Source organism: Aulostomus chinensis, chromosome 11 (genome assembly GCF_037954235.1).
Source record: "Aulostomus chinensis isolate RoL2024-O1b breed Wild chromosome 11, RoL_Achi_v1.0, whole genome shotgun sequence".
NCBI classification, from domain to species: Eukaryota; Metazoa; Chordata; class Actinopteri; order Syngnathiformes; family Aulostomidae; genus Aulostomus; species Aulostomus chinensis.
The window spans coordinates 15,607,822-15,624,450 of record NC_141330.1 but is presented as its reverse complement, the minus strand read 5'-3'; the positions used below and the strand labels follow the sequence as shown (position 1 = coordinate 15,624,450).

Sequence of the window (16,629 nt, the reverse complement as noted above, 5' to 3'; positions counted from 1 at the left end):
TCAGACTTTAGTTGGGTTGCACCCACGTCGAACTGCCAGTTCGCTGCTGGTCATCACTTACATTCCATCACCTAATTTCCTGAAGGTTTGCTGTCAGAAGGGGACTTCCTGGAACTTTTCTGGCAGAAGACTATCATGGCTGTCTTGCCCAACACCAATAGCTCTTATCAATTCACTGGAAGTTAAGTAATCAATGAAGAAATTAGGGTATAAAAGACAGTCCAGCTCACACCTTCCTGCAGACATCACACCTTCCTGCAGACATCACACCTTCCTGCAGACTACAAGGTAGGATGTAACATGATTAAAAAAAAATAACTTGGTACTTCAAATAATTGTGTGTTATGGCACCACAGCAGCATTTGACATTTTGTTCAATGGGATTCCAATGGGATTCAAGCTTTTTCTGTGGAATTTTTTTTAGATGATGATGTGTCAGACGGCGCTCTTTCTTCTGCTGTTAACAGCAGGTGCTGCAGGTCTTCAAGGTAAAACCAAAATATTTTGGGTCATTTTTATAAAGTTATTCCCTACTTTTAAACTTTCATGCACATTTTAAAGATAGTTTGTGTGTGTGTGTGTGTGTGTGTGTGTGTGTGTGTTATTAATGCTGTGGAATATTACTTCATTGTTTGAAATTTTTTTTCTCTCCCTTTTAAGATTTGTCAGCACAAATGTTCACTTTTCCGGAAGAAGGAAACACAGCTCATGTGAGGCTGATGACATCCAGACAGAATTTCAGCAAAGTAACTGTGTGTCTGAGGTAGAGTTGGTGCAAACTGAACAAAAGAACACGCTGGATCTCTGACTGGAAAATGTTTCATGCATAATTATTCCTTTTTAATTCCTGAAGATCCTTCACGGACCTCAAAAGAGACCACTCTCTTTTCTCTTTGGCCACACCCTCTGTGTCTGATGACTTCTTGATTTATTGGGAGGAATCAACTCAGGAGTTTCGCCACTACATCAATGGAGTAGGGGCTCGATACAGACAAGAAGACTACAAGCCGAACGCGTGGCACTCGATCTGTTCCACCTGGGACTCCTCATCTGGACTGTCGCAGCTGTGGTTTGATGGAAAACCTTCGATCAAGAAATTCTTGCCCTCCAGATCGACCATTGATGGATACCCTATCATCCTATTAGGACAGGTACACCAGGGTTCCTCTATTCAGAACATGAGTCACTGTGTGTCAAAGCAAGGGTCTCTCATTCACTGTATGTCAAACTTCTCTATAGGAGCAGGATTCCTACGGTGGAGCGTTTGAGACTCGCCAGGCATTTGTTGGAATGATTTCTGATGTCCACATGTGGGACTACATTCTCTCACCCTGTGAGATCCAGAAGTATGTGGTGGATCTCAACTACACTCCAGGGAACGTTCTCAACTGGGGAGCACTGGACTTCCAGATTGTAGGCAGAGTGCTGATAGAAAACAATCAAACAACCTGCCACTGAACTTTTGCCAGAAGGGCTCTTTGTCTCTTACAGGATAATTAATACTTGACATACTCGAAATACTTCATGTTCAAATGAACATGTTGATATTTCAGTAAGTGAGGGCTTTGTTTGATCCTAACTAAAATCTTACTGGGAAGTTCTTGTTGCGTTTTAGTTTTTTTTATAGGATTGAATTGAAATGTTCTTCTGTTCCATCCATCCTATTAAGGATCACAGGGGGGCTGGAGCCTATCCTGGCAGCCTTAAGGTGAGAAGCAGGGTTCACCCTGGACAGGTCACCAGTCCATAATTTAGATAACCTGACCAACATGGTGTGCTCCTTCCTGTACTATTGATGGTCCTACTAAGAACTGCCAGATCGAAACCATCTAGTCCAGGGGTGGGCAATCATGTGCCATGGAGGGCCGTGTGTATGCAGGTTTTCCTTCCAACCGAACACTTTAACAGGTGATTCCACTGATTAACACTCTTCTGTGGCTGAAGGTGTGTTAATCAGTGGAATCACCTGTTGAAGTGTTTGGTTGGAAGGAAAACCTGCACACACACGGCCCTCCATGGCACATGATTGCCCACCCATGATCTAGTCATTATACTGGGGAAATCAAGACCAACCAGGAGATCATTTGGATCAAGAGGTTCACGCTTATGTTTCAAAACTTGATTTAAAGTTGATGTTTTTAATATTTGCCGAAAAAACTTTTCGACAACACAACTCTTTTCCACCACATGAACACATTCAGTACAGGTCCTTATTTTTTATTATAATTCCATTCTCTCAGTGTTGCCCAGCTAATCCTCGTCCAGTGCCACCTCAGGTCATCCTAGTTGGAGCTTGGCGGGGCCAAAGTGGTCCAGGTCCTCACAGGTCTGAAGCCACTTCTGGACATTCATGGGTGCAGCGGAGGTCAGGCCACTTTGCAGTATGACACAGTAGCATGCGATGTCTGCAAGTGAGAAATCCTGGCCTGCAATCCAGGGGCTGCAGCCAAGCGAGGAGTTGAAGGAGTGCAGCACGGCAGCTTGTTCCTCTGAACTGCCCTCTCTGAGCTGGTGGAAGGCGGTGTCCACCATGAAGTCCACCAGTGTGGCAAAAGCAGGCTCACTGGGGTACGTGGCCAGCAGTTTGTACAGGAAACGTGCCACATTTCCCTCTCCCTCGATGGGACACATGTCCTTTACTCTCATCTGTGCTTTTGGGACGTCCTTCCAAATAAGAGTGAACCCCAATTCAAACAGCTGTCGGTTATGGCTATCCGGATGGCGCGGGCCAAGGCAGGACATGAGCTGTGGGGGCACATTCCTGATTGACGAGTGGGCGTGAACATTGGACAGCACCCGGTAGCGCTGGCACAGCATGCTGTGGAGCACAAGAAGGGTCTTGGGTGGCTGTGCTGGGTTCACATTAATTACAATGTCTGTGAGAACTCCACGGTTCTTGCCCAGCACCGCTTCCAGGCTGAGCGGTTCTTTCAAGGTTGAGCTGGGTTGAACGTTGAGGGTGGAGAGGCTGCTGCTGTCCGGCAGGTCCACATCAACATCTGGCACGTCTGACTCAGCAGGAAGAATGAGGTTGTCCTCCTCCAGGAAGCTTCTCTGCTCTCCTCCAATCATGAGAACCTGTTTTCAACCACAAAAAACAGTGAAATTCAGTGGTGAGATGATGAACATGAGATCAAGAAACAGTGGGTAAGGAGAGAGCAATGAGAGCAGCAGCGCTTCCATAAATCACTGAGAATGTCGGGTGGAGGACGGATGAAAAAGAGAAATGCAAGAAGACAAAGTTAGGAGGTGGGAACAAATTCCAAAATCAGGATCTTGTCAACAACTGTGACTTACCTCATCGTCATCAGAGCCATTTGCCTGAACACAGAGGGAGGCACAGCAGAGGAACCGACGAGCTACGTCCATCAGTCCACCAACCACACTGTTCCAAGTGAAGGTGGACATCTTTCTGCAGTCCAAACAATCAAATGTTGCTGTCAGTAAAGTTCCAAAAAGTTGTTTATCTGCAGTGGTAACAAGAGCTTGTACAAATGTGCCCTTATAGTTCCCTGACGAATGCTCCCCTTTGATGTCACAAAGAATGTCAGAATTTGATCTTGCTGGTTTTCATCTCAGGCTGATCTCAGAATTGAGGCTCTTTGATGTGTCAGAATGACTACAGAGCAACATCAAAGCAGGACATTTGCTAGCGAACCACAGCAGCAGTGCTGGACTTCATCTACTACACAGTAACACCATACATTGATGATGACCAGTCAAACTCTCACCTGTGCACTGGTAACATCACACCTGTCAGATGGAGGGATTTTCTTGCTCATGATGACAAACTGTTAGACATTTGTGAACAATATTTTTGGGAATAAACATTTTTCAATGTAAGAAGGCAGGTCTTGACTACGGGGAAGTGAATTTGATCATATTATTCCTATCTTGTCCATCCATCCATCCATCCATCCATCCATTTTCTTCCGCTTATCCTGTTAAGGGTCGTGGGGGGCTGGAGCCTATCCCAGCAGCCTTCGGTGAGAGGCAGGGTTCACCCTGGACAGGTCACTAGTCCATCACAGGACCAACACATAGAGACAGAACACCATTCACAATCACAGTCACACCTACGGTCAATTTAGAGTATCAATCAGCCTCGTCCCCTCTTGATGTCTTTGGACTGTGGGAGGAAGCTGGAGTACCAGAGAGAACCCACACAGGAACAGGGAGAACATGCAGGCTCCACACAGAAAAATGCTGCGCTTCAACTCATCCTGAGGTGACAGTGCTGACCTTATGGAGGGTCAACTCCATCCATCCATCCATCCATCCATCGTCATCTTCCGCTTATTCCTACACATTAAGGGTCGCGGGGGGGCTGGAGCTGATCCCAGCGTCAACGGGCGAGAGGCGGGGTTCACCCTGGACAGGTCACCAGTCCATCACAGGACCAACACATAGAGACAGACAACCATTCACACTCACAGTCACACTGTCACGATCCCTGTCTTGTGTTTCCTGTTTTATTTTGTAGTCATGTCCTGTCTTCCTGTCTTCCCTCCTGTTATTACCTTATGTGTCTCACCTGGGTGATTGCACCACCTGTGTCTTGTTTCCCCTCTTGTATTTAACCTGTGTGTTTCCTCAGTTATGTGTTGGGTCAGTGTCATAATCGTAGTTGTAGTCATTGTATTTGTCATTGTCGCTGTCATTTGCTGTCGTCGTCGTCGCCGCCGTCGCCGCCGTCATAGTTTGTCAAGTCAAGCCTTTTGCCTCACGTCAAGCCTCCTGCCTCACGCCACGACTCCAGCCTCACGCCACGACTACAGCCGTCAAGTCCCCCCCTCTCAATAAACCTCTTTTGTGCACCGCCCTCACTGTCTGCAATTTGGTCTCCATCGTCCTCAACTCTCAATTCCTGACACACACCTACAGTCAATTTAGAGTATCAATCAGCCTTGTCCCCTCTTGATGTCTTTGGACTGTGGGAGGAAGCTGGAGTACCAGAGAGAACCCACACAGGAACAGAGAGAACATGGAGACTCACACAGAAAGATTCTGGGCTTCAACTCATCCTGCTATGAGGTGACAGTGCTGACCTTATGGAGGGTCAACTCCATCCAATTCAGATTATTTTTCTTCACTGAAAGTAAAAGGTTTTGTGTCTGGTGGTCTTGCATACGAGGCTCTGTCGCGTCTTCCAGAGAGGAGGGGATCAAACAGTTTGCGAGCAGGGTGTGATGGGTCAGCAGAGATGGTGCTACCCGTTTCCTGACTCTGGAGCAATAAAGGTCCTGGATGGAAGGCAGGTGGGGCCTGAAGATTCTCTCTGTTGACAGTATTGTTGCAGTCTGATCCTGTCCTGTTCCTGTTTTAATTTGACTGAATAAACAAAGAGGGAGGACAATAGAAAGATCAACAACACTCCTAGATTCTGTTGAGAGGTATTTACCAGCAGATAAACCAGGAGTTCCAGGTGAAGGTGACATGGAGGGGAAGTAAAAACTGTTCTAGACTGAGCTCATGTTCCACTTGGAATAATTCCAATTCTTTAAGTGCATTGGTTCACCTCTGCCTCCTTGTAGATCAACCTGTCTGGAAAATTTGTCAAAGACATTTTTTATTCTGTTGATCGTTCTCCTCTCCTTGTGCTCGCTCTCCGTCCCAGGTATTTTGTGATAGATATTGGGTATAGTCTTAGGTTTAATCTATCAGAATATATGGTAGACTGAAGTATTTCGATAAATTTAGTTCTAACCAAGGACTGATATTAATTAGTCGGGGATCTGGGGTCAGGTTTACAGGCGGAAATATCTTCTTGCTTAAGAGCAAATCATTTATTAAAGTAATTTCAAGACGTGTCTGGACGATTCTCTGCAAATTGTCCTGACATGTTTTAAATGTTGCTTTGCAGCAAGTCAGTTCTGTAAAAGAAGGCAGAGGCTGCCTGCGGTGTAAAAAGAAAAATGTTCTGAATTGCTCAATCGAGGCACACCTACAGTGAGAGAAACGAGGGGGCATAACGAGGGTACAGAGCACGGGGCTGTTCCCTGCTGCACACCACGCTGCTGATAGCACGTCAGGATCAGTAGCAGGGCTTAATATCCACTAATTGATCAAATAACAGTGACTGGTCAGCATTTTCCCCTCCATCTGCATCGAATGTTGTATCAGGTGAAGGTAAGTCATGCGATTATTCCTGGAATGGCAATGCAACTCATATTTTGGATTCTTACCAAAGCTTTTGGTGTCTTTTCAGATGTTTCAGTGTCATCTGCTGTTTCTGCTTGTCCTGGGGATCCAGACAGCAGGTCTGCAAGGTAAAATCATTGTTTGAGCAGTTTATCGTTCAATGTCACTTGTGTTGACTCTGTTAAAGTCAGTCAGTGGTTCATCGGTTTTGTGCTATCGAATTTTTTTAAAGACAAATGAACAACTTTGACGGAAAAAAAATTCACAGTTTTTGACATTGTTTACCAAATAAATGACTTTTTCTGAAACGTTTACATGAAACACATTCGATGCAGGGACTCAGTTAAGATTGTCCCTGTTGTGCTGTTCACTTGTTTGTTCATTTCTTCGGCTCTGTTACCGGTGGAGATCTGTCAGGTAAAATGTTCACCTTCCCAGAGGAAACGGACACAGCTAACGTGAGGCTGATTCCATCAAAAGTGGAACTCAGTGCCGTGACTGTCTGTCTCAGGTAGCCTCATACTTGGAAATGTATGATGACATCTGTGACATTGCTGCCTAAAAGCTTTCATTTTATTTCCTTTCTTCTTCCTCCAGGTCCTTTACAGACCTGAGCAGAGGCCACACACTGTTCTCTCTGGCCACACCCTCTTCTTACAATGGCTTTGTGATTTACAAGAGTCCTACGATTGACGCGATTGATCTTGATATCGACAACAAAATGGTACAGTTTAGTGGTCAAGAATACAAACAAAACATGTGGCACTCTTTGTGTTCTACGTGGGACTCTGAATCTGGACTGAGCCAGCTCTGGTTAGACGGAAAGCCTTCCAGTAAGAAATATATCGGCGGTCAAAACATCCGTGAACCTTTTATTATCTTAGGCCAGGTGAGGTTTTGTTGCTCAATGTTACTGGTTTTCATATTCTGCTCATGCAGTTCTGTAAACGTATTCTTTGCTTGATTTCAACTTCTTTTTTTAATCTTTCTAGGAGCAGGATTCTCGAGGAGGAGGGTTTGACGTGAAGCAGTCGTTCATTGGCATGATAGCTGATGTCCACATGTGGGACTATGTTCTTACCCACTGTGAGATCCAGCAGTACACAAATGATCTCAGTTTTACCCCAGGAAATGCACTCAACTGGAAGGCGCTGGAGTTCCAGACCACTGGGAGAGCGCTCATAGAAGAAAAACTGAGGATTTGCTTCTGAAGTCACTCTGTGAAAAAGCTAATGTCTCATATTTCCTGATCCGAACTGGACAAACTTCCGTTTCATAGGCCGGAGGTCAATTTGACGTCAGTGAAGACAGTTTGGACTGACATCAGCACGCTTTCATGACACATCAGCCCTTTGAATGATGCTCCAAAAAAGCTCCTTTTACAGTCTTTGTTGACAATCACTCTGATCTGTTTGATTTCATGTTAAAACTACAGTACTTTATGCTTCATGTATGTGACAGTGTAGAATATGAGACATACCTAGAATCAGCCATATCTGTGGTGGATTAAAGATTTTTGGGATCTATTGATGCATTAAAATGTCATGTCTGTCACTATAATCCAGTCTCAAATTCAATCTTTTTTTCTACTTTTGGATATTTATTCTGCTGCCTCTGATTTCATGCTCTTTTAAACTCATTTTTGTTCTTGTTTACATTTACATGCTCACTCCAAACTAATTTGTAGAGGAGAGAAAGGCTGGTTAGCCTTCACTGAACAGCACAGAAAAAACACCTTTGTAGGTACCGCAACAGACAAAAAGATTGAGAGTTTGGCTCAAATTCTTAAAAGTAAATGTATACAACTAGGCTCACTTTTATTCTACTCAATTAAAAGTCCTATTGCTTTGATTGAATTTACTTACAAGTGAAATTATAAGTCAGATCAAAGTTAAAAGTAGCTTGTTTGAAAGATATTCAAAGTGAAATTTAGGTACTGTTTTAAATATCAAAGGGGGTCTGTTGTTTAAAAAAGGACAGGGGGACATAAATCTAAAACTAGTTGTTTCATATCAAAGGAAAATCTTTACAAATTACAGAACAATAACAAAATAATACATGTTGACACGTAATATTTAAAACCCAGATGGAGGGATTATGGGTCGGTGCTGTTGCTATCAAGTTGTTAGTAGTGCAGATTTCCATCAGAAGGTGGTGATATAGGCAGCAGGGAATAAACAAATCCTGTGTGTGTGTGTGTGTGTGTGTGTGTGTGTGTGTGTGTGTGTGTGTGTGTGTGTGTGTTTCTGTGTGTTTGTGTGTGTGTGGGTCCATCATGACCTCACTTGCTTCTCTATACTTCTCAGCTTTCTTCCCCTTTTATAAATAAAATAACACGTAGGAGGCACATCATCTTCCTCTTTTCCTTCATTGTTACACAGAAATCACACATCCTCCAGAAAATGACTTGGAGCAGATGAGTGATGTCATGACCACGTGAAGCAATGATAAAAAAACTTTGAGAGCATCAAGTAAATGTCCAAAGATAAAATGTGCCAAGACTCATACAGAAAATTCAAAATCAGTTCCATGAAAAACTTAAAAAGGCAAAGATGTTGCTGTCATTTTCTCCATTGTTCAAAAGGGTTTTCTCTTCTGTTGAGGTTTCCCATTCCTTCTGCAGTACAAACTTAAGGCAGTGAGACAAACACAGTACCTGAGAACGGCATCTAAATTATCATCAGTGGTGGAGGAAGTACTCACGAGCCTTTGTTAGACTACAAACAACCAGATAAAATCAGATGTCTCCCATCTAAATGCTGCATCAGTAAAAGCAGAGAAGTACGTGAGTAAAAGTTCTCATTCTGCATGATATTTGTGTATTTCAGTGCTTGGTAAAGTTCAGTCCTTGATCCACTGACCTCTTTCAAGGTCTGCGATGCATAGCAGCCCATTCAACACAAATAATATTCTGATTTTTGCATCTTGCTCCTCCCACAGCTTTGAGAAACCCCAGAGATATCAAAAATGTCTTGATTAGGACAAGAGTGCTGTTCCTTTTGGTGGCAAATCATCTTGAACTTGTTTGAGAAATGGAAATTATTTTTTCATTATTCAGTAAAAATGCAGCTCCACGTTAAATTTTATTTGTAACATGGATGTCTTACCAGGTCCAACAAGGTGGTGATGTTGAATATATGTCAGCTAAGCTAACTAGCTATCTAGCTAAGCTAGCTAAAGAAAAAGCATGATGTTTGCCATGTCAATATTTAGAGGTAATATCTGGAGGCTGTTTTCATTTAGATAACCTGACCAACATGGTGTGCTCCTTCCTGTACTATTGATGGTTCTACTAAGAAGTGCCTGATAGAAACCATCTAGTCATTATACTGGGGAAATCAAGACCAACCAGGAGATCATTTGGATCAAGAGGTTCACGCTTATGTTTCAAAACTTGATTTGAAGTTGATGTTTTTAATATTTGCAGAAAAACTTTTCAACAACACAACTCTTATACATCACATGAACACATTCAGTACAGGTCCTTATTTTTTATTATAATTCCATTCTCTCAGTGTTGCCCAGCTAATCCTCGTCCAGTGCCACCCCAGGTCATCCTAGTTGGAGCTTGGCGGGGCCAAAGTGGTCCAGGTCCTCACAGGTCTGAAGCCACTTCTGGACATTCATGGGTGCAGCGGAGGTCAGGCCACTTTGCAGTATGACACAGTAGCATGCGATGTCTGCAAGTGAGAAATCCTGGCCTGCAATCCAGGGGCTGCAGCCAAGCGAGGAGTTGAAGGAGTGCAGCACGGCAGCTTGTTGCTCTGGACTGCCCTCTCTGAGCTGGTGGAAGGCGGTGTCCACCATGAAGTCCACCAGTGTGGCAAAAGCAGGCTCACTGGGGTACGTGGCCAGCAGTTTGTACAGGAAACGTGCCACATTTCCCTCTCCCTCGATGGGGCACATGTCCTTTACTCTCATCTGTGCTTTTGGGACGTCCTTCCAAATAAGAGTGAACCCCAATTCAAACAGCTGTCGGTTATGGCTATCCGGATGGCGCGGGCCAAGGCAGGACATGAGCTGTGGGGGCACATTCCTGATTGACGAGTGGGCGTGAACATTGGACAGCACCCGGTAGCGCTGGCACAGCATGCTGTGGAGCACAAGAAGGGTCTTGGGTGGCTGTGCTGGGTTCACATTAATTACAATGTCTGTGAGAACTCCACGGTTCTTGCCCAGCACCGCTTCCAGGCTGAGCGGTTCTTTCAAGGTTGAGCTGGGTTGAACGTTGAGGGTGGAGAGGCTGCTGCTGTCCGGCAGGTCCACATCAACATCTGGCACGTCTGACTCAGCAGGAAGAATGAGGTTGTCCTCCTCCAGCAAGCTTCTCTGCTCTCCTCCAATCATGAGAACCTGTTTTCAACCCCCAAAAAACAGTGAAATTCAGTGGTGAGATGATGAACATGAGATCAAGAAACAGTGGGTAAGGAGAGAGCAATGAGAGCAGCAGCGCTTCCATAAATCACTGAGAATGTCGGGTGGAGGACAGATGAAAAAGAGAAATGCAAGAAGACAAAGTTAGGAGGTGGGAACAAATTCTAAAATCAGGATCTTGTCAACAACTGTGACTTACCTCATCGTCATCAGAGCCATTTGCCTGAACACAGAGGGAGGCACAGCAGAGGAACCGACGAGCTACGTCCATCAGTCCACCAACCACACTGTTCCAAGTGGTGGTGGACATCTTTGTGCAGGCCAAACAATCAAATGTTGCTGTCAGTAAAGTTCCAAAAAGTTGTTTAGCTGCAGTGGTAACAAGAGCTTGTACAAATGTGCCCTTATGGTCCCCTGACTAATGCTCCCCTTTGATGTCACAAAAAATGTCAGAATTTGATCTTGCTGGTTTTCATCTCAGGCTGATCTCAGAATTGAGGCTCTTTGATGTGTCAGAATGACGACAGAGCAACATCAAAGCAGGACATTTGCTAGCGAACCACAGCAGCAGTGCTGGACTTCATCTACTACACAGTAACACCATACATTGATGATGACCAGTCAAACTCTCACCTGTGCACTGGTAACGTCACACCTGTCAGATGGAGGGATTTTCTTGCTCATGATGACAAACTGTTAGACATTTGTGAACAATATTTTTGGGAATAAACATTTTTCAATGTAAGAAGGCAGGTCTTGACTACGGGGAAGTGAATTTGATCATATTATTCCAATCTTGTCCATCCATCCATCCATCCATCCATTTTCTTCCGCTTATCCTGTTAAGGGTCGTGGGGGGCTGGAGCCTATCCCAGCAGCCTTCGGTGAGAGGTGGAGTTCACCCTGGACAGGTCACTAGTCCATCACAGGACCAACACATAGAGACAGAACACCATTCACAATCACAGTCACACCTACGGTCAATTTAGAGTATCGATCAGCCTCGTCCCCTCTTGATGTCTTTGGACTGTGGGAGGAAGCTGGAGTACCAGAGAGAACCCACACAGGAACAGAGAGAAAATGGAGACTCACACAGAAAGATTCTGGGCTTCAACTCATCCTGCTATGAGGTGACAGTGCTGACCTTATGGAGGGTCAACTCCATCCAATTCAGATTATTTTTCTTCACTGAAAGTAAAAGGTTTTGTGTCTGGTGGTCTTGCATACGAGGCTCTGTCGCGTCTTCCAGAGAGGAGGGGATCAAACAGTTTGCGAGCAGGGTGTGATGGGTCAGCAGAGATGGTGCTACCCGTTTCCTGACTCTGGAGCAATAAAGGTCCTGGATGGAAGGCAGGTGGGGCCTGAAGATTCTCTCTGTTGACAGGATTGTTGCAGTCTGATCCTGTCCTGTTCCTGTTTTAATTTGACTGAATAAACAAAGAGGGAGGACAATAGAAAGATCAACAACACTCCTAGATTCTGTTGAGAGGTATTTACCAGCAGATAAACCAGGAGTTCCAGGTGAAGGTGACATGGAGGGGAAGTAAAAACTGTTCTAGACTGAGCTCATGTTCCACTTGGAATAATTCAGATTCTTTAAGTGCATTGGTTCACCTCTGCCTCCTTGTAGATTAACCTGTCTGGAAAATTTGTGAAAGACTTTTTTTTATTCTGTTGATCGTTCTCCTCTCCTTGTGCTCGCTCTCCGGGGTTCTGTCCTAACAGCTGTTCTCCAGTATCCAGACGATCTCTCCATGCATTCCATATTACATCTGGATGGGGAATTGACTTACTGGATTGTGTGACGTGTATAGTCTTTAAGACACACTGGTTGTACCGGCCATGATCTTGATTAGTGTTGTACAAAACATCTGTGTTGGCCAGTTGGACGAGTGCTTTACATGGATCTCCACATGGACTTGGGACACTCAAAGACTCAGACTTTAGAAGGAGTACAACTGTAGCCTCTTACCTGTTGTAGAAGTCAAAGTTAAGTCCTGGGAGAACTGTCTCAGTGCTTTCTCCCTGGTGGTTGTATTCCATGCAGTTCTCGTTTTTGAGAGCTGGTGCATTCCAGGTAAGTATCCGCAGCGCTGCTCAACAATGTTGGCCTACTGTGCCAAAATTAAGCATGTTGTGATTCCCCGTACGGTGTGTGACACACGGTGGTGTGTTAATGTGACCCAGGGAGGTTGGGCTCCAGCTGGTTTTGGCTGGTCTGTTCCCCCAGTCAAAACACGTTGTATACGCTTAATATTTTTGTTCCATGCCTCGTCCAAGTTTGTAATTTTGTAGATACTTTGTCTTGTCAGTTTTTAGTCCATGCCATGCTCCTTACCTGACGTGACATTGAGTGTCTTTATTACTTTGTCTCGTTAGGTTTCCTCTTTTTGGTGACTGGGAGTTTTTGTACTTTAGGCTTTTTCCCTCATTAGAGTGTTTTTTTACTTCTAGTTTGGTAATAAACTTTGTTCATTTTGCACCTTGCATGGGAGTCATGCGTTTGGGTTCTCATCCAAGCTCAAGTCATGGCAGAAATCACACATCCTCCAAAAAATGACTTGGAGCAGATGAGTGATGTCATGACCACGTGAAACAAGGATAAAAACTTTCAGAGCATCGAGTAAATGTCCAAAGATGAAATGTGCCAAGACTCATACAGAAAATTCAAAATCGGTTCCATGAAAAACTTAAACAGGCAAAGAGGTTGCTGTCATTTTCTCCATTGTTCAAAAGGGTTTTCTCTTCTTTTGAGGTTTCCCATTCCTTCTGCAGTACAAACTTAAGGCAGTGAGACAAACACAGTACCTGAGAACGTCATCTAAATTATCATCAGTGGTGGAGGAAGTACTCACGAGCTTTTCAGTTGGACTACAAACAACCAGATAAAATCAGATGTCTCCCATCTAAATGCTGCATCAGTAAAAGCAGAGAAGTACGTGAGTAAAAGTTCTCATTCTGCATGATATTTGTGTATTTCAGTGCTTGGTAAAGTTCAGTCCTTGATCCACTGACCTCTTTCAAGGTCTGCGATGCATAGCAGCCCATTCAACACAAATAATATTCTGATTTTTGCATCTTGCTCCTCCCACAGCTTTGAGAAACCCCAGAGATATCAATAATGTCTTGATTGGGACAAGAGGTCTGTTCCTTTTGGTGGCAAATCATCTTGAACTTGTTTGAGAAATGGAAATTATTTTTTCATTGTTCAGTAAAAATGCAGCTCCACTGTTAAATTTTATTTGTAACATGGATGTCTTACCAGGTCCAACAAGGTGGTGATGTTGAATATATGTCAGCTAAGCTAACTAGCTATTTAGCTAAGCTAGCTAAAGAAAAAGCATGATGTTTGCCATGTCAATATTTAGAGGTAATATCTGGAGGCTGTTTTCATTTAGATAACCTGACCAACATGGTGTGCTCCTTCCTGTACTATTGATGGTTCTACTAAGAAGTGCCTGATAGAAACCATCTAGTCATTATACTGGGGAAATCAAGACCAACCAGGAGATCATTTGGATCAAGAGGTTCACGCTTATGTTTCAAAACTTGATTTGAAGTTGATGTTTTTAATATTTGCAGAAAAACTTTTCAACAACACAACTCTGATACACCACATGAACACATTCAGTACAGGTCCTTATTTTTTATTATAATTCCATTCTCTCAGTGTTGCCCAGCTAATCCTCGTCCAGTGCCACCCCAGGTCATCCTAGTTGGAGCTTGGCGGGGCCAAAGTGGTCCAGGTCCTCACAGGTCTTAAGCCACTTCTGGACATTCATGGGTGCAGCGGAGGTCAGGCCACTTTGCAGTATGACACAGTAGCATGCGATGTCTGCAAGTGAGAAATCCTGGCCTGCAATCCAGGGGCTGCAGCCAAGCGAGGAGTTGAAGGAGTGCAGCACGGCAGCTTGTTGCTCTGGACTGCCCTCTCTGAGCTGGTGGAAGGCGGTGTCCACCATGAAGTCCACCAGTGTGGCAAAAGCAGGCTCACTGGGGTACGTGGCCAGCAGTTTGTACAGGAAACGTGCCACATTTCCCTCTCCCTCGATGGGGCACATGTCCTTTACTCTCATCTGTGCTTTTGGGACGTCCTTCCAAATAAGAGTGAACCCCAATTCAAACAGCTGTCGGTTATGGCTATCCGGATGGCGCGGGCCAAGGCAGGACATGAGCTGTGGGGGCACATTCCTGATTGACGAGTGGGCGTGAACATTGGACAGCACCCGGTAGCGCTGGCACAGCATGCTGTGGAGCACAAGAAGGGTCTTGGGTGGCTGTGCTGGGTTCACATTAATTACAATGTCTGTGAGAACTCCACGGTTCTTGCCCAGCACCGCTTCCAGGCTGAGCGGTTCTTTCAAGGTTGAGCTGGGTTGAACGTTGAGGGTGGAGAGGCTGCTGCTGTCCGGCAGGTCCACATCAACATCTGGCACGTCTGACTCAGCAGGAAGAATGAGGTTGTCCTCCTCCAGGAAGCTTCTCTGCTCTCCTCCAATCATGAGAACCTGTTTTCAACCCCCAAAAAACAGTGAAATTCAGTGGTGAGATGATGAACATGAGATCAAGAAACAGTGGGTAAGGAGAGAGCAATGAGAGCAGCAGCGCTTCCATAAATCACTGAGAATGTCGGGTGGAGGACGGATGAAAAAGAGAAATGCAAGAAGACAAAGTTAGGAGGTGGGAACAAATTCTAAAATCAGGATCTTGTCAACAACTGTGACTTACCTCATCGTCATCAGAGCCATTTGCCTGAACACAGAGGGAGGCACAGCAGAGGAACCGACGAGCTACGTCCATCAGTCCACCAACCACACTGTTCCAAGTGAAGGTGGACATCTTTGTGCAGGCCAAACAATCAAATGTTGCTGTCAGTAAAGTTCCAAAAAGTTGTTTAGCTGCAGTGGTAACAAGAGCTTGTACAAATGTGCCCTTATAGTTCCCTGACGAATGCTCCCCTTTGATGTCACAAAGAATGTCAGAATTTGATCTTGCTGGTTTTCATCTCAGGCTGATCTCAGCATTGAGGCTCTTTGATGTGTCAGAATGACTACAGAGCAACATCAAAGCAGGACATTTGCTAGCGAACCACAGCAGCAGTGCTGGACTTCATCTACTACACAGTAACACCATACATTGATGATGACCAGTCAAACTCTCACCTGTGCACTGGTAACGTCACACCTGTCAGATGGAGGGATTTTCTTGCTCATGATGACAAACTGTTAGACATTTGTGAACAATATTTTTGGGAATAAACATTTTTCAATGTAAGAAGGCAGGTCTTGACTACGGGGAAGTGAATTTGATCATATTATTCCAATCTTGTCCATCCATCCATCCATCCATCCATCCATTTTCTTCCGCTTATCCTGTTAAGGGTCGTGGGGGGGGCTGGAGCCTATCCCAGCAGCCTTCGGTGAGAGGCAGGGTTCACCCTGGACAGGTCACTAGTCCATCACAGGACCAACACATAGAGACAGAACACCATTCACAATCACAGTCACACCTACGGTCAATTTAGAGTATCAATCAGCCTCGTCCCCTCTTGATGTCTTTGGACTGTGGGAGGAAGCTGGAGTACCAGAGAGAACCCACACAGGAACAGAGAGAACATGCAGGCTCCACACAGAAAAATGCTGCGCTTCAACTCATCCTGAGGTGACAGTGCTGACCTTATGGAGGGTCAACTCCATCCATCCATCCATCCATCCATCCATCCATCGTCATCTTCCGCTTATTCCTACACATTAAGGGTCGCGGGGGGGCTGGAGCCGATCCCAGCGTCAACGGGCGAGAGGCGGGGTTCACCCTGGACAGGTCACCAGTCCATCACAGGACCAACACATAGAGACAGACAACCATTCACACTCACAGTCACACTGTCACGATCCCTGTCTTGTGTTTCCTGTTTTATTTTGTAGTCATGTCCTGTCTTCCTGTCTTCCCTCCTGTTATTACCTTATGTGTCTCACCTGGGTGATTGCACCACCTGTGTCTTGTTTCCCCTCTTGTATTTAACCTGTGTGTTTCCTCAGTTATGTGTTGGGTCAGTGTCATAATCGTAGTTGTAGTCATTGTATTTGTCATTGTCGCTGTCATTTGCTGTCGTCG

General features: G+C 44.8%; 5 protein-coding genes across 5 annotated transcripts; 2 read left to right on the top strand and 3 right to left on the bottom strand.

Moving 5' to 3' along the window:
- Positions 1-71: 71 nt before the first annotated feature.
- Positions 72-1,654, top strand: LOC147253613 (serum amyloid P-component-like). The gene is made up of 5 exons (XM_086217315.1): positions 72-288; positions 425-488; positions 661-763; positions 854-1,151; positions 1,240-1,654. Exons 2-5 carry the CDS (start codon positions 425-427, stop codon positions 1,456-1,458), a joined length of 684 nt encoding a protein of 227 aa, XP_086073441.1. The 5' UTR covers positions 72-288; the 3' UTR covers positions 1,459-1,654.
- A 547-nt stretch (positions 1,655-2,201) lies between these two features.
- On the bottom strand, positions 2,202-3,487 carry LOC147253612 (aminoacyl tRNA synthase complex-interacting multifunctional protein 2-like). Its single transcript, XM_086217314.1, has 2 exons — positions 3,298-3,487; positions 2,202-3,078 (listed from the first exon to the last, which is right to left on the bottom strand). Exons 1-2 carry the CDS (start codon positions 3,406-3,408, stop codon positions 2,278-2,280), a joined length of 912 nt encoding a protein of 303 aa, XP_086073440.1. The 5' UTR covers positions 3,409-3,487; the 3' UTR covers positions 2,202-2,277.
- Positions 3,488-5,947: 2,460 nt separating this feature from the next.
- Positions 5,948-7,690, top strand: LOC147253611 (mucosal pentraxin-like). The gene is made up of 5 exons (XM_086217313.1): positions 5,948-6,129; positions 6,209-6,269; positions 6,550-6,652; positions 6,739-7,030; positions 7,134-7,690. The coding sequence occupies exons 1-5, from the start codon at positions 6,112-6,114 to the stop codon at positions 7,350-7,352; spliced, it is 693 nt and encodes a 230-aa protein (XP_086073439.1). The 5' UTR covers positions 5,948-6,111; the 3' UTR covers positions 7,353-7,690.
- A 1,901-nt stretch (positions 7,691-9,591) lies between these two features.
- On the bottom strand, positions 9,592-10,908 carry LOC147253610 (aminoacyl tRNA synthase complex-interacting multifunctional protein 2-like). The gene is made up of 2 exons (XM_086217312.1): positions 10,715-10,908; positions 9,592-10,494 (listed from the first exon to the last, which is right to left on the bottom strand). Exons 1-2 carry the CDS (start codon positions 10,823-10,825, stop codon positions 9,694-9,696), a joined length of 912 nt encoding a protein of 303 aa, XP_086073438.1. The 5' UTR covers positions 10,826-10,908; the 3' UTR covers positions 9,592-9,693.
- A 3,220-nt stretch (positions 10,909-14,128) lies between these two features.
- Positions 14,129-15,435, bottom strand: LOC147253609 (aminoacyl tRNA synthase complex-interacting multifunctional protein 2-like). The gene is made up of 2 exons (XM_086217311.1): positions 15,244-15,435; positions 14,129-15,023 (listed from the first exon to the last, which is right to left on the bottom strand). Exons 1-2 carry the CDS (start codon positions 15,352-15,354, stop codon positions 14,223-14,225), a joined length of 912 nt encoding a protein of 303 aa, XP_086073437.1. The 5' UTR covers positions 15,355-15,435; the 3' UTR covers positions 14,129-14,222.
- Positions 15,436-16,629: the final 1,194 nt, after the last annotated feature.

Excerpts from the sequence above, each read along its gene's own strand:
- LOC147253612 (XM_086217314.1), bottom strand. The coding sequence starts at position 3,408 with ATGTCCACCTTCACTTGGAACAGTGTGGTTGGTGGACTGATGGACGTA. Across the intron at positions 3,079-3,297 it reads ATGGCTCTGATGACGATGAG|GTTCTCATGATTGGAGGAGA; the intron begins GTAAGTCACAGT and ends GGTTGAAAACAG.
- LOC147253611 (XM_086217313.1), top strand. Across the intron at positions 6,270-6,549 it reads CCAGACAGCAGGTCTGCAAG|ATCTGTCAGGTAAAATGTTC; the intron begins GTAAAATCATTG and ends TTACCGGTGGAG. Across the intron at positions 6,653-6,738 it reads GCCGTGACTGTCTGTCTCAG|GTCCTTTACAGACCTGAGCA; the intron begins GTAGCCTCATAC and ends TTCTTCCTCCAG.
- LOC147253609 (XM_086217311.1), bottom strand. The coding sequence starts at position 15,354 with ATGTCCACCTTCACTTGGAACAGTGTGGTTGGTGGACTGATGGACGTA. Across the intron at positions 15,024-15,243 it reads ATGGCTCTGATGACGATGAG|GTTCTCATGATTGGAGGAGA; the intron begins GTAAGTCACAGT and ends GGTTGAAAACAG.
- LOC147253613 (XM_086217315.1), top strand. The coding sequence starts at position 425 with ATGATGATGTGTCAGACGGCGCTCTTTCTTCTGCTGTTAACAGCAGGT. Across the intron at positions 489-660 it reads AGGTGCTGCAGGTCTTCAAG|ATTTGTCAGCACAAATGTTC; the intron begins GTAAAACCAAAA and ends CTCCCTTTTAAG. Across the intron at positions 764-853 it reads AAAGTAACTGTGTGTCTGAG|ATCCTTCACGGACCTCAAAA; the intron begins GTAGAGTTGGTG and ends TAATTCCTGAAG.
- LOC147253610 (XM_086217312.1), bottom strand. The coding sequence starts at position 10,825 with ATGTCCACCACCACTTGGAACAGTGTGGTTGGTGGACTGATGGACGTA. Across the intron at positions 10,495-10,714 it reads ATGGCTCTGATGACGATGAG|GTTCTCATGATTGGAGGAGA; the intron begins GTAAGTCACAGT and ends GGTTGAAAACAG.